Source organism: Pseudophryne corroboree, chromosome 3, assembly GCF_028390025.1.
Source record: "Pseudophryne corroboree isolate aPseCor3 chromosome 3, aPseCor3.hap2, whole genome shotgun sequence".
NCBI lineage: Eukaryota > Metazoa > Chordata > Amphibia > Anura > Myobatrachidae > Pseudophryne > Pseudophryne corroboree.
In genome coordinates, this window is record NC_086446.1 from 35064842 (window position 1) to 35077932 (window position 13091).

General features: G+C 49.2%; 1 protein-coding gene across 1 annotated transcript in view; it reads left to right on the forward strand.

The window, feature by feature from the left end:
- The window catches only part of LOC135057114 (uncharacterized), a 123909-nt gene that overhangs the window by 40172 nt on the left and 70646 nt on the right, over positions 1 to 13091 (forward strand). The window contains 2 exon segments of the mRNA XM_063963013.1: positions 1238 to 1343; positions 1615 to 1695. Of these exon segments, the coding sequence (XP_063819083.1) occupies positions 1238 to 1343; positions 1615 to 1695 (187 nt within the window).

Consider the following 13091-nt stretch of genomic DNA (forward strand, 5'->3'; position numbering starts at 1 on the left):
TTTTCTGTAGATTTCTAAAAACATGCGCGGGTATTGTAACTGGTAGGGCCTGAAAGAGATACAGGAGGCGGGGTAAAACGATAATTTTTAGTGCTTTCGCTCTACCTGTCCAAGAGATAAATTGCCCCGACCACTTTGTGAGATCTGACGATATTGAGCTTATAAGCCTAGAATAACTGGAAGAAAAAAGTTGGGATATCACCAAAATCCTGCAAAATCTACAATAGATTGGGGAGGGATATGAGTGGATTAGAAATAGTAAGGAGACTATCATCCGCATATAAGGATATTTTGTATTCATCTGATCCTATAGTTATACCTGAGACATCCGAACTACTACGTATTTTGGAGGCTAGAGGTTCCACCATGAGGGCAAAAATAAGGAGGAAAAGGGGGCATCCCTGTCTAGTGCCATTGTGTATCGTGAAAGGCTGAGAAACGCAGCTGTTAACCAATATACGCGCCATGGGAGAGTGGTATAGTGAATTAATTCCCGCTTAAAGATTATCCTTGAAACCATATTGGGCCAAAGTCCTATTCATGTACAACCAGGATATTCGATCAAAGGCCTTTTCTGCGTCCAAACCCATGACCAAAGAGGGTTTTTTAGAGATATTAATAAATTGGATAGTATCCACAACTCTTCTAATATTGTCATAGGCTTGTCTACCCGGTATGAATCCGACCTGGTCCGGCGGGACCAGATGAGATATCACCCCAGCGAGGCGGTTAGCCAAGATTTTTGCAAATTTTACATCTGAGTTTAATAATGAAATAGGCCTATAATTACTGCAACTAGTAGGGTCTCGGTCGGGCTTTGGGATAACAACTATCTCCGCTGTAGTAGTTGCTTTATCAAAAGGGGATCCAGACAAGATATCATTGAAGAAATCTTTCAGGAAGGGTGTTAGGGACAATTTGAATTTCTTATAATACAATTCAGGGAGCCCGTCCGGGCCTGGGGCCGAAGAGATTTTGAGCGATTTAATTATAGAATCAATTTCTGCAGCAGTGATTTCCATATTGAGATTGAAGTTGTGTTTCCGACAACTTTGGCAGTGAGCAACTAGAGAGTAACGCATTTATGCGGATTTGCATATCTGCAATATCTACAGGGTTAGGGATGTTATATAAAGTTTGGTAAAACTCCTGGAAACTATTAGCTATTTTCTGAGGATCGTAAATTGGTTTATGCTGGGCATCATTAATAAACCGTATCCTGTTCCTTTGTTTTCAGGAACGGAGACGAGCAGCCAAGAGAGAATCCGCCTTATCGCCCTTAGCGTAAAATTTATACTGCAGCCATCTCATAGTTTTGGCTGCTTTTGCAGAAAGAATCTGGTGTAACTGACCTTTGAGAGCTAACAATTTGCTATAGCTTGAACGTTTAGGGTGCTGCTAATGTTGGAGTGTAAGAGCTTCAATCTGGCGTTCTAAATTTATAATGGCCTGTGCATCTTTTAGTTTCTGCGCCTTTGCCAGGGATATAAAATGACCTTGGATAGAAGCTTTGTGAGCTTCCCAAATTATAGCAGGAGAGACATCTTTAGTAGTGTTAAATTCAAAGAATTCCTCTAGTGATTTCTACGTTTGCTCCACAATTTCCTGTTTCAGGAGGAGGGAAGAATTCAATCTCCACCGGAAAAAGGAAGGTGAGGGCTGCGTAGAAGAAACCAACAGCAAGACCGCCAAATGGTCGGACCAAATAAATGGAGTGACCCAGGCCTTAGACAATCCTTGAACAGAGTCACTAGTAATTAAGAAAAGGTCAATTCTAGAATGAACCCTGTGGGGGATTGAATAATGTGTATAAGTGCGTTCGGAAGGTCACAAAACTCTCCAAGCATCGAACAGACCCTGTGAAGAAATAGTGTCAGCTAATCGTTTAGATTCTCTAATAGTAACAGGACTCTGTTTCCCGGAATTGGAGCGGTCCTATTGTAGGTCTGGAACTGCATTGAAGTCCCCTCCCACTACCACCCGGCCTCTGGAAAGTTTTGCTAAACATGGAAAAAAAAATCTTTGTAAAAGGCACCGTGCTCCAGGTTCGGAGCGTAGACCGAGGCTACCGTCAGATAGGACTGCCCCAGATTCAGTACAAGAATATTGAAACGTCCCATCGGGTCTGAGAAGGATTGATCTATTGTGCAAGTGAGCCTATGGTGTAGTAGTATTGCTGTTCCTTTTTGCTTTCTATCCGAAGAGGAGTAGAAGGCCTGGGGATATGCTCGAAATGACAAGGATGGATGCACTGTCTTGAAGTGAGTCTCCTGCAAGAGGACTATGTCGGCCTTCTGTTTCTTAAAAAATTGTATGGCCATAGTCCTCTTGCGAGGAGAGTTTAAACCATTAACATTTAACGTTAAGATACTCAAACTCATGGTGGATACCAAGAGTAAAAACACAAATAATACGCCTAAGGAGTCGAATCCAGGAGTGAGAATGCACAGGGATACAGAGGGAAAATCTATATAATGAGAAAACGGGGAAAACAAAAAAGGTTGGTCTATAGACCAACAGTACAAAGTATGGTCGTAGTCTCAAGTACTCGACAGACATCTCAGTTGTAAGGCCCCATCTAAGGAGATAGGGCCCACTGCGATGTGGGGGTAAGGTTAGTAGCATGACTAAAGAGAGACATATTATAAATACACCAGCTCTCAAGCCGGAAACACAACTAGACATGTCAAAAAGAAAACAGATACGGGTGGGGCTGGGTAGACCCCCTACAGCTTATGTAGATTTATGGACAATTAAACCTGGTACTATGAGAAGTCATTATAAATCTTGCGAGATAGCTCAACTCTAAAATCTTAGTGGATCATATACTTTGTTACATGTATTACAGCCCATTATAACGATACACTAGAAACCAGCCTAAAGCTGTAACTGCAGTAATAAAAGTAAACAGTACACTAACCAGCAAAAAACAGAATACGGAGAGTATAAGCACCTCATGAACCTAAAAGAAAAAAGTTAAGCAAGCGAATTAGAACATTTTAACAATAACATTAACAGGTATGAGACATACTAGGCAGCCATCTATGCAGTCGACCACTCAGCTTGTGGTGGACAATCGAGTTCGGGCTATGAACCTGTCTGCGAGAAGGGAATTCAGTAGAGGCCGGTATGATTCCTAGTCTCTTAAGGGAGTCCAAGCCGTCGTCGGGAGTTTTCACCACCTGAGACCTTCCATTGAACGAGAATTGGGAGTGAAAATGGGAACCCCCATCTGTACAGAATTTTCCGATCACGCAAGGCTTTTGTGACTGGTAACATTTCCCTCCTCTTTTTCAATGTGGAAGGTGCGAGATCTTGGAAAACGAGCAATTCAGATCCTTTGTACAGGACCGCCGGAACCCCCCCCCCCACCCCCTACAGGCAGCCAGAACTTTTGTTTTGACGTGGTAGTAATGCATCCGTAAGACTATGTCCCTTGGAGGTTTGTCTGGGGGGGGCTTTGCATGGGAGGCTCTGTGCGCTCCTCTATCCAAGAATTGGTCTTCTGTAAGCTCAGGAAGAACGAGCAGAAACAAGCCAGACAAATAGTCTTGTAAAGCTGAGGCATCTATGGAATCCGGAACATTCCGTATCTGCAGATTGTACAGTCTGGATCTATTCTCTAATTCCTCCACGTGTTCCTGCAACGACTCTACTTCCGAGTGCAAATCAGACACCTCCGGACTATCACATCTTGGTAGTTACATAGATCGTCCCTTTTATGTTCCAAAGTATCTGTACGGGAACCCAAAGAGGAGAGATCTGATCTCAAGTCTTGTATGGCTGCCCTCAGCTCAACTCTAAAAGTGGCGGCAATTCATTGGACCAGAGAATCATATTGATCAGAGTCAGTAGCAATGGGGTCATCTGATCTTGAGGGCGATGATGAAGTGTTGGGAGTGATCTTCAGCGATGCGGGCTGCTGAGATGAATTTTTACCTCGTTTGGGGCCAAAGAATGAGGTTGCTGCCCCTGTGGAGGGCCGATGATTTCTATTAGCCATAATAAGGCAGTCCATTTAATTAGTATGTCACTGTGCGGGATATAATGACAAAACTAAGAGTTGCCCGAGAATCTAGAAATGTGTATGTAACTAACTGAGTGGTTATAGGTAATAATAACAAGAGGGGTACCCAGGTGACCCGTAAGTGCTAGGCTGTCATATATGAACCTTCATACTGAGCTAGAGAGAGTGAAAGTAGCAATAAACAGCGGTTGCAGGAAGCGGCCCATGCAACAGGTGCCACTACTCGTCACAACAGATTGTACGAGTCCCACGCCGATCTGGAGGTCCTGGCCTGCAGCGACCTCAAATTCAGGACCGGGCGTCCTCGTGTAGTCACTCCTTGTTACGAGGAGAACTTCCGTTGTAGCTGTTTGTGACACAATTCTGCAGAAGACTGATAGGCGCATGTGGCCGAAGCAGGATATATGAAAGCTGATTATAAATAACGGTAGATACCAGGCCGCCCGTATTTCAGCAGAACAGGGTACACACACTCCGGAGAGCAGCAGACAAGATGGCCGCAGTGCAGGCCCAGGGTCTACAGAGGCGGCTCCGGGAGCATCCAGCCGAATGCGAGGCAGGTGTCAGCGGGGGTCTCAGAATACCGCTCAGGTTTTGGAGAGGCCGGAGAGTGCTTGTGGAGCCAGGACTTGACGCGTCTCCGACAGTATGGAGCCTCCTGAAGCTCCGTGATTTTCAAAGATCCAGGCCCCGGCTTCCATGTGAGTAGCAGGCCGCTGTTTGCAGATGTAAGACGGGTGTCAGCGGGGGTCCCGGGGCTCTCTAAAGGCGATTATATGGCCGCAGAGTAGGAAAGGTGCCAAAGCATGGAGATTGGCCCTGGCCCGACGTGACTGGAGGTCCGGTGGGAGAGCTCCAAAATTGAGGCCCCGCCTTCTGGAGTATGGGCAGGCCGCAACCCGCGGGAGCCTCAACGGCGCACCCCGATGCCGCGGTGTAGCCCAGACAGGTGCAGCGGGTCAAGGGGAGGAGATGGAAAGGGAAACCCGGGTAGTTGGTTAGGGTAGGGCAGGTTAGGGGGGTATATAGTAGGCACAGCAACAGGAGCCGGAGGAAGCTGCGACCCCTCCCCTCCGATGCCGAGCCACGTCCCCTTTTTTATTTACATTGTGTTTAGAAAGTTAATGCAGCTGGAGCAGCCCCAAACAGTGTCTGGGAGATATAGCTGCCAGAGGACTCCCCCCAAGCAGCTGCAGAAGCAGGGCCGCACAGAGCAGACAGTGCGGCATCTACGTGGGCGCAGCACCAGTACTCAAGATGGGGCCACCAGACCTTGGAGGAAACCTGCCGCCGCTCAGGCCCCCAGCGTCCACTAATAGACCAGCCAGGAGCGGGCGCAGTGGCGGGCGCGTCGTGTAGGCTGGGATAACCTAGTCCGGGCGCCGATCAGTGGAAGAGGCAGCTGCGGTGGGAGAGAGCAGGAGAGTCCACCCGTCCCCGGCTCTCCACATTGCGACCGCTACGATCGGCGGGCATCCTTCCGAGGTAAGGGGGCAGCGGCCAGCACTCACCTCTCTACGGAGTAACGGTAGACAGCGCTGGGAAGAGTTACCAAGCTGTGAGGGGGGGCGCCCTCCGCACCGGGCTCCAGCCACCTGGGATCACGTCCTCCAGGACCGCATGAAAATCGAGGCCCCGGCTTCTCCTAGGTCAGAAGGCCGCAACCCGCACGGGTGTAGGACACACTGACCGGCTCCGCGGTCCCCTCTGCCCAGTACAGGAGTACACCAGCCGGCAGATATGAGTCCCCAATGTCACCAGGGGGCAGCTGGGTATTGTGAAATATGTGCCCAAGGCAGGAGCTCCAGTGGAACACGTCTGCCAAGGCCTGTAGATAAGCCACGCCCCCCCCCCCCCCTGCCAAACTTTTTTATGGATCTGTGGATGGCCCAATCATAAATTCCATACATGACAGTTATTTACCCATGAAATCAAACGAAGTAAAAATGTCACTATGCTTTGATTCTTATGATCCTATGACAATTAGCTGAATTAGATTAGAGGGAAGAAAAGTAAAGATTGTGATTCTGCTGTCAACGTTAGACTTTATATTAGTTGTCTCCCCTACAACCCTACAACACCTGTTATCCTCCACAATACTGGCCAGGCCCAACTATTTTTTAGCTTCCAAGATCAGATGAGATTGGGCAGATTCACTGTGGTATGGTTGTAGGATGTTTTATCATTTATAAAGAATCACTGATGAGATTTCACCAATAAGTTCTGTCATGAAAGGAAAAAAAGGGCAAGAAAGGAAAGAAATAGATTCCCAGAGATCAGTGTCTCATGGGAAAAGATAGAAAGAAGTATATTGGGATCTGCTTTCAGTGTTAGGCAGAGATGTGATCTCAGGCCTCCCACAAATAGGCACTTCCTCTGGATCACTGATGAGAGTCCCAAAATATTAGTAAGTGACAGGGTCAAAATATTCCTAGTCTCAGGATGAGATTACGCACATATTCGCTCATCCCAGCATTCACAGCGGCGACAGGCAGCCAATGCGGAAGCAGAGGGACAGCTGCAGCGGCGCCTCTACCAATTACATAGCGCTGCTGCGGCTCCAGTCCCCCTCCCTCCTCCTCCTTCCCCCCTGCCCGGGATCTGCCAGCAACGAGGAGCCTGACTGCCAGCGGGGAGAGATGGTAAATATCTGTCTATCTCTATCTCTCCATCTATTCTGTCTGGCGTAATGTGTAAAAAGGGGGCCGCTGTCTGGCGTAATGTGTAAAAAAGGGGGCCGCTGTCTGGCGTAATATGTAAAAAAAGAGGGCCGCTGTCTGGCGTAATGTGTAAAAAAGAGGGCCGCTGTCTGGCGTAATGTGTAGAAAAGGGGGCCGCTGTCCGGCGTAATGTGTAAAAAAGAGGGCCGCTGTCTGGCGTAATGTGTAGAAAAGGGGGCCGCTGTCCGGCGTAATGTGTAAAAAGGGGGACGCTGTCCGGCACAATGTGTAAAAAGGGGACGCTGTCCGGCGCAATGTGTAAAAGAGACTCTACCTGGTGTGGCGGCGCTACTGTGCAGCGTCATTTGAATAATGGAGACTACTGTGCACCGTAGTATGAACTGGTACTATGTTTTGGCCACGCCCCTTCCCCATGAAGCCACACCCCTATATATTTTTTTGTGAGCCCCTATCTTGCATAGGGAAGGGGGGGTGGGCGCCAATGCCGTTTCTTGCACACAGCGCTAAAATACCTAGTTACGGCACTGGTAACATTGTATCTGATACCCCTTTTCCACTAGCTCTAAAAACAAGGGTAAATGGAAACGGCCCCCGCCTGCAAATTCCCGGATCAAGTGACCCGCGAATCCTACCCGGGTAGGACACAGTAATGATACGGGTAAGGTTGTAGTGTAAACGGAAGCCATGTCGATGGGACAAGGCTCCCGTTCACAGTGTATGGAAGGGCGGCGCTGGGAGATCATGTGATCTCCCAGCGCCTCCCCTGCCGTGTCACCAACCCGGCAATATGCCAGGTTGGTGATCGCAGTGTAGAAGGGGGGCTCTAGCAAGGGTCGGAGCCGTGTCAGGCTCCCAGCTGCGACCCGTGCTAGCTAGTGGAAAAATAGGATTTTAATACCTACCGGTAAATCCTTTTCTCTTAATCCTCATTCCCTCTATGCGCCTAATGAAGGGTTTTCTATACCAATTCATATTTTACCAACGAGAAGGGTTACTATGAGAAAATGAATACTTGCTGCACATTTATACCCCTTTCACCTACATCCTAAAGGATGCTGGGGACTCCGTAAGGACCATGGGGTATAGACGGGATCCGCAGGGCACACTATAAGACTTTGAATGGGTATGAACTGGCTCCTCCCTCTATGCCCCTCCTGCAGACCTCAGTTAGAAAACTGTGCCCAGGGAGACGGACATTTCGAGGAAAGAATTTATTGTTTAAACACGGTGAGTGTCGTACCAGCTCACACCACGAACATGCCGCAGAATGTGGCATTCAATAGAATACCAGCCAACGGCATGAACAATACACAGCCACATGCTGAGAGAATATGTAACACAACCTGTGTGTCAACACAACCAATAATAATACACCGTATGGCATGAACAACGTCAGCAACAGCCTGACAGAAAAGAAACACCACAAGAGTGTAACCATAACCAATAATTGCAGACCCCGTACGCACTGGGACGGGCGCCCAGCATCCTCTACGGACTAAGAAAAAGGATTTACCGGTAGGCATTAAAATCCTATTTTCTCCTACGTCCTAGAGGATGCTGGGGACTCCGTAAGGACCATGGGGTTTATACCAAAGTTCCAGACCGGGCGGGAGAGTGCGGACGACTCTGCAGCACCGATTGAGCAAACATGAGGTCCCCATCAGCCAGGGTATCAAACTTGTAGAGTAGCCAAAGGGGTATATGCAATTCCGGACGAATTGCGGCACTTTTTCGCCCATTTTTAAATTAGACACAATTCGACCGTCGAATTCCGGCAGGTGGGTGCCGGAATTCGACATATTCAATAAAAAACGAATTCAACAGTCCCGCTGTCGAAAAATGGGCGATTTGTCGGATTTTGATTAGATTTTTTAAAATGTTTAAAAAACCCGAAAAAAAATTGCGTGGGGTCCCCCCTCCTAAGCATAACCAGCCTCAGGCTCTTTGAGCCGGTCCTGGTTGCCAAAATACGGGGGGGAAAATGACAGGGGATCCCCCGTATTTTAACAACCAGCACCGGGCTCTGCGCCTGGTCCTGGTGCAAAAAATACGGGGGACAAAAAGCGTAGGGATCCCACGTATTTTTTGTACCAGCACCGGGCTCCACTAGCTGGACAGATAATGCCACAGCCGGGGGTCACTTTTATACAGCGCCCTGCGGCCGTGTCATTAAATACCCAACTAGTTACCCCTGGCCGGGGGCGCCAGGAGGTAGAGGACGAGATGGTATCCGGTGTGCACGCTCCACTGTAAACTGTGCCGTGAAGGATTCAGCGCCGTACAGTTCCTTAAGCCATGACTCCAGGAAGAACTCAGGCTGGGAGCCCTCCTCCTTCTCCGGCAGGCCCACAAATCGCACATTATTTCTACGCAGCCGACCCTCCATGTCTAGTAATTTGGATTGAAGGGATGTTACTTGCTGGGTTACCGTGGAAATAGATTGTTTCATAGGACCGCACAAATCCTCCAGATTCGAGACACGGGTTTCTGCCTCTCCCACTCTCTCTCGTATGCGCTGGACGTCCTGCCGAAGCAGTGAGAGATCACACTGCACTTTCTCCATCTTATCTGAAAGACGCTGTTCCGATCCAGCTATTACCTCCAGCACTTTTTGAATAGATGGAGCTGCGGGTGTGTTAGGGGATTCAGCAGCTGTTGCAGATGGGGAGTAGGAGTGGGACGGAGAGGCCCCCTGCGAAGCGGCCTGCGAGGCCCATTGGTTTAGATTGTCTGGCAAATTTCTCCAGCTTCGCCGCAGCCGTGTGCTGGCCGTCCCGAACCATGGCGGGCAATAGGTAGTAGCAGACACTCCGGTATAATCTCAGGTCAAAAGCGTACAAGGAGACTTCAGAAATGAGTGAATTTTAGGGTTGTAATAAGCAGAAACACATCCGCAGCTGGTCTCCAAAGTAGTAGGCAAATGTAAAAGAAAGTACTGGCAGCGTCCCAGAATATAGGTGAGAGCAGGAGCGATGCAGTTATTTAGTATGTAAAATAAGTCAGCAACTGAAGTCAAAGTGTAATTTGATCCCAGGAGGTAGAAGTCACTCACCAGTTACATATCAGGCAGCCTTTAAGTGAGAGTGTTCCCTCTATGACTGGAAGCAGCAGTCCAGAGCAGTGGGGCCGTACATGCAGCTATCCACGAAATGGCCGCCACACACAGTGCCCTTTTCTTCCCTCCAGGATTTGCTGGGTACATTCCGAAGGGTCAGGGCTCCGATCTGCAGCCCACAAGTAGGAGGGTGACCAGCCGTCGTCCCCACACTGCCCTGCGGCGTCCAGCAGCGACAGCGGCCCGTCTCTGAGGCCCCGTGCACAGCGCGGCCGGGAATCTCCAAAATTGAGGCCGGGGATCCGGAGGAGGTATAGGCCGCAAATCCGGAAGTATGTCTCCTCGGCCGTACAGACCTCGGGGAGAGCGGGGAAATCGCCTGCCGGTGCCCTGCAGCGTAGGGAAGAAAATAAGAATTTACTTACCGATAATTCTATTTCTCGTAGTCCGTAGTGGATGCTGGGACTCCGTCAGGACCATGGGGAATAGCGGCTCCGCAGGAGACTGGGCACAAAAGTAAAAGCTTTAGGACTACCTGGTGTGCACTGGCTCCTCCCCCTATGACCCTCCTCCAAGCCTCAGTTAGGATACTGTGCCCGGACGAGCGTACACAATAAGGAAGGATTTTTGAATCCCGGGTAAGACTCATACCAGCCACACCAATCACACCATATAACTTGTGATCTAAACCCAGTTAACAGCATGATAACATGAGGAGCCTCCAGAACAGATGGCTCACTACAACAAAACACGAATTTTTGGCAACAATAACTATGTACAAGTATTGCAGACAATCCGCACTTGGGATGGGCGCCCAGCATCCACTACGGACTACGAGAAATAGAATTATCGGTAAGTAAATTCTTATTTTCTCTGACGTCCTTGTGGATGCTGGGACTCCGTCAGGACCATGGGGATTATACCAAAGCTCCCAAATGGGCGGGAGAGTGCGGATGACTCTGCAGCACCGAATGAGAGAACTCCAGGTCCTCCTCAGCCAGGGTATCAAATTTGTAGAATTTTACAAACGTGTTTTCCCCTGACTACGCAGCTGCTCGGCAAAGTTGTAAAGCCGAGACCCCTCGGGCAGCCGCCCAAGATGAGCCCACCTTCCTTGTGGAATGGGCATTGACAGATTTTGGCTGTGGCAGGCCTGCCACGGAATGTGCAAGCTGAATTGTACTACAAATCCAACGAGCAATAGTCTGCTTAGAAGCAGGAGCACCCATCTTGTTGGGTGCATACAATATAAACAGCGAGTCAGATTTCCTGACTCCAGCCGTCCTGGAAACATATATTTTCAGGGCCCTGACTACATCCAGTAACTTGGAATCCTCCAAGTCCCCAGTAGCCGCAGGCACCACAATAGGTTGGTTTAGGTGAAACGCTGAAACCACCTTAGGGAGAAATTGAGGGCGAGTCCTCAATTCCGCCCTATCCGAATGAAATATCAGGTAAGGGCTTTTATAGGATAAAGCCGCCAATTCTGATACGCGCCTGGCTGAAGCCAGGGCCAACAGCATTACCACTTTCCATGTGAGATATTTTAAATCCACTGTGGCAAGTGGTTCGAACCAATGTGATTTTAGGAATCCCAAAACCACATTGAGATCCCAGGGTGCCACTGGAGGCACAAAGGGAGGCTGTATATGCAGTACCCCCTTTACAAAAGTCTGGACTTCAGGAACTGAAGCCAATTCTTTCTGGAAGAAAATCGACAAGGCCGAAATTTGAACCTTAATGGATCCTAATTTTAGGCCCATAGACAGTCCTGTTTGCAGGAAATGCAGGAAACGACCTAGTTGAAATTCCTCTGTCGGGGCCTTCCTGGCCTCGCACCACGCAACATATTTCCTCCAAATACGGTGATAATGTTGTGCAGTTACATCCTTCCTGGCTTTGATCAAGGTAGGGATGACTTCATCTGGAATGCCTTTTTCCTTCAGGATCCGGCGTTCAACCGCCATGCCGTCAAACGCAGCCGCGGTAAGTCTTGGAACAGACAGGGTCCTTGCTGAAGCAGGTCCCGTCTTAGAGGTAGAGGCCACGGATCCTCCGTGAGCATCTCTTGAAGTTCCGGGTACCAAGTCCTTCTTGGCCAATCCGGAGCCACGAGTATAGTTCTTACTCCTCTCCGTCTTATAATCCTCAGTACCTTTGGTGTGAGAGGCAGAGGAGGGAACACATACACTGACTGGTACACCCACAGTGTTACCAGAGCGTCCACCGCTATTGCCTGAGGGTCCCTTGACCTGGCGCAATACCTGTCTAGTTTTTTGTTGAGGCGGGACGCCATCATGTCCACCTTTGGTTTTTCCCAACGGTTTACAATCACTTGGAAGACTTCTGGATGAAGTCCCCACTCTCCCGGGTGGAGATCGTGTCTGCTGAGAAAATCTGCTTCCCAGTTGTCCACTCCGGGAATGAACACTGCTGACAGTGCTATCACATGATTTTCCGCCCAGCGAAGAATCCTTGCAGCTTCTGCCATCGCTCTCCTGCTTCTTGTGCCGCCCTGTCTGTTTACGTGGGCGACTGCCGTGATGTTGTCCGACTGGATCAACACCGGTTGACCCTGAAGCAGAGGCCTTGCTTGACTTAGGGCATTGTAAATGGCCCTTAGTTCCAGGATATTTATGTGAAATTACGTTTCCATGCTTGACCACAAGCCCTGGAAATTTTTTCCCTGTGTGACTGCTCCCCAGCCTCTCAGGCTGGCATCCGTGGTCACCAGGACCCAGTCCTGAATGCCGAATCTGCGGCCCTCTAGAAGATGAGCACTCTGCAACCACCACAGGAGAGACACCCTTGTCCTCGGAGACAGGGTTATCCGCTGATGCATCTGAAGATGCGATCCGGACCATTTGTCCAGCAGATCCCACTGAAAAGTTCTTGCATGGAATCTGCCGAATGGAATCGCTTCGTAAGAAGCCACCATTTTTCCCAGGACCCTTGTGCATTGATGCACTGACACTTGGCCTGGTTTTAGGAGGTTCCTGACTAGCTCGGATAACTCCCTGGCCTTCTCCTCCGGGAGAAACACCTTTTTCTGGACTGTGTCCAGAATCATCCCTAGGAACAGCAGACGTGTCGTTGGAATCAGCTGCGATTTTGGAATATTTAGAATCCACCCGTGCTGTCGTAGCACTACTTGAGATAGTGCTACTCCGACCTCTAACTGTTCCCTGGACCTTGCCCTTATCAGGAGATCGTCCAAGTAAGGGATAATTAAGACGCCTTTTCTTCGAAGAAGAATCATCATTTCGGCCATTACCTTGGTAAAGACCCGGGGTGCCGTGGACAATCCAAACGGCAGCGTCTGAAACTG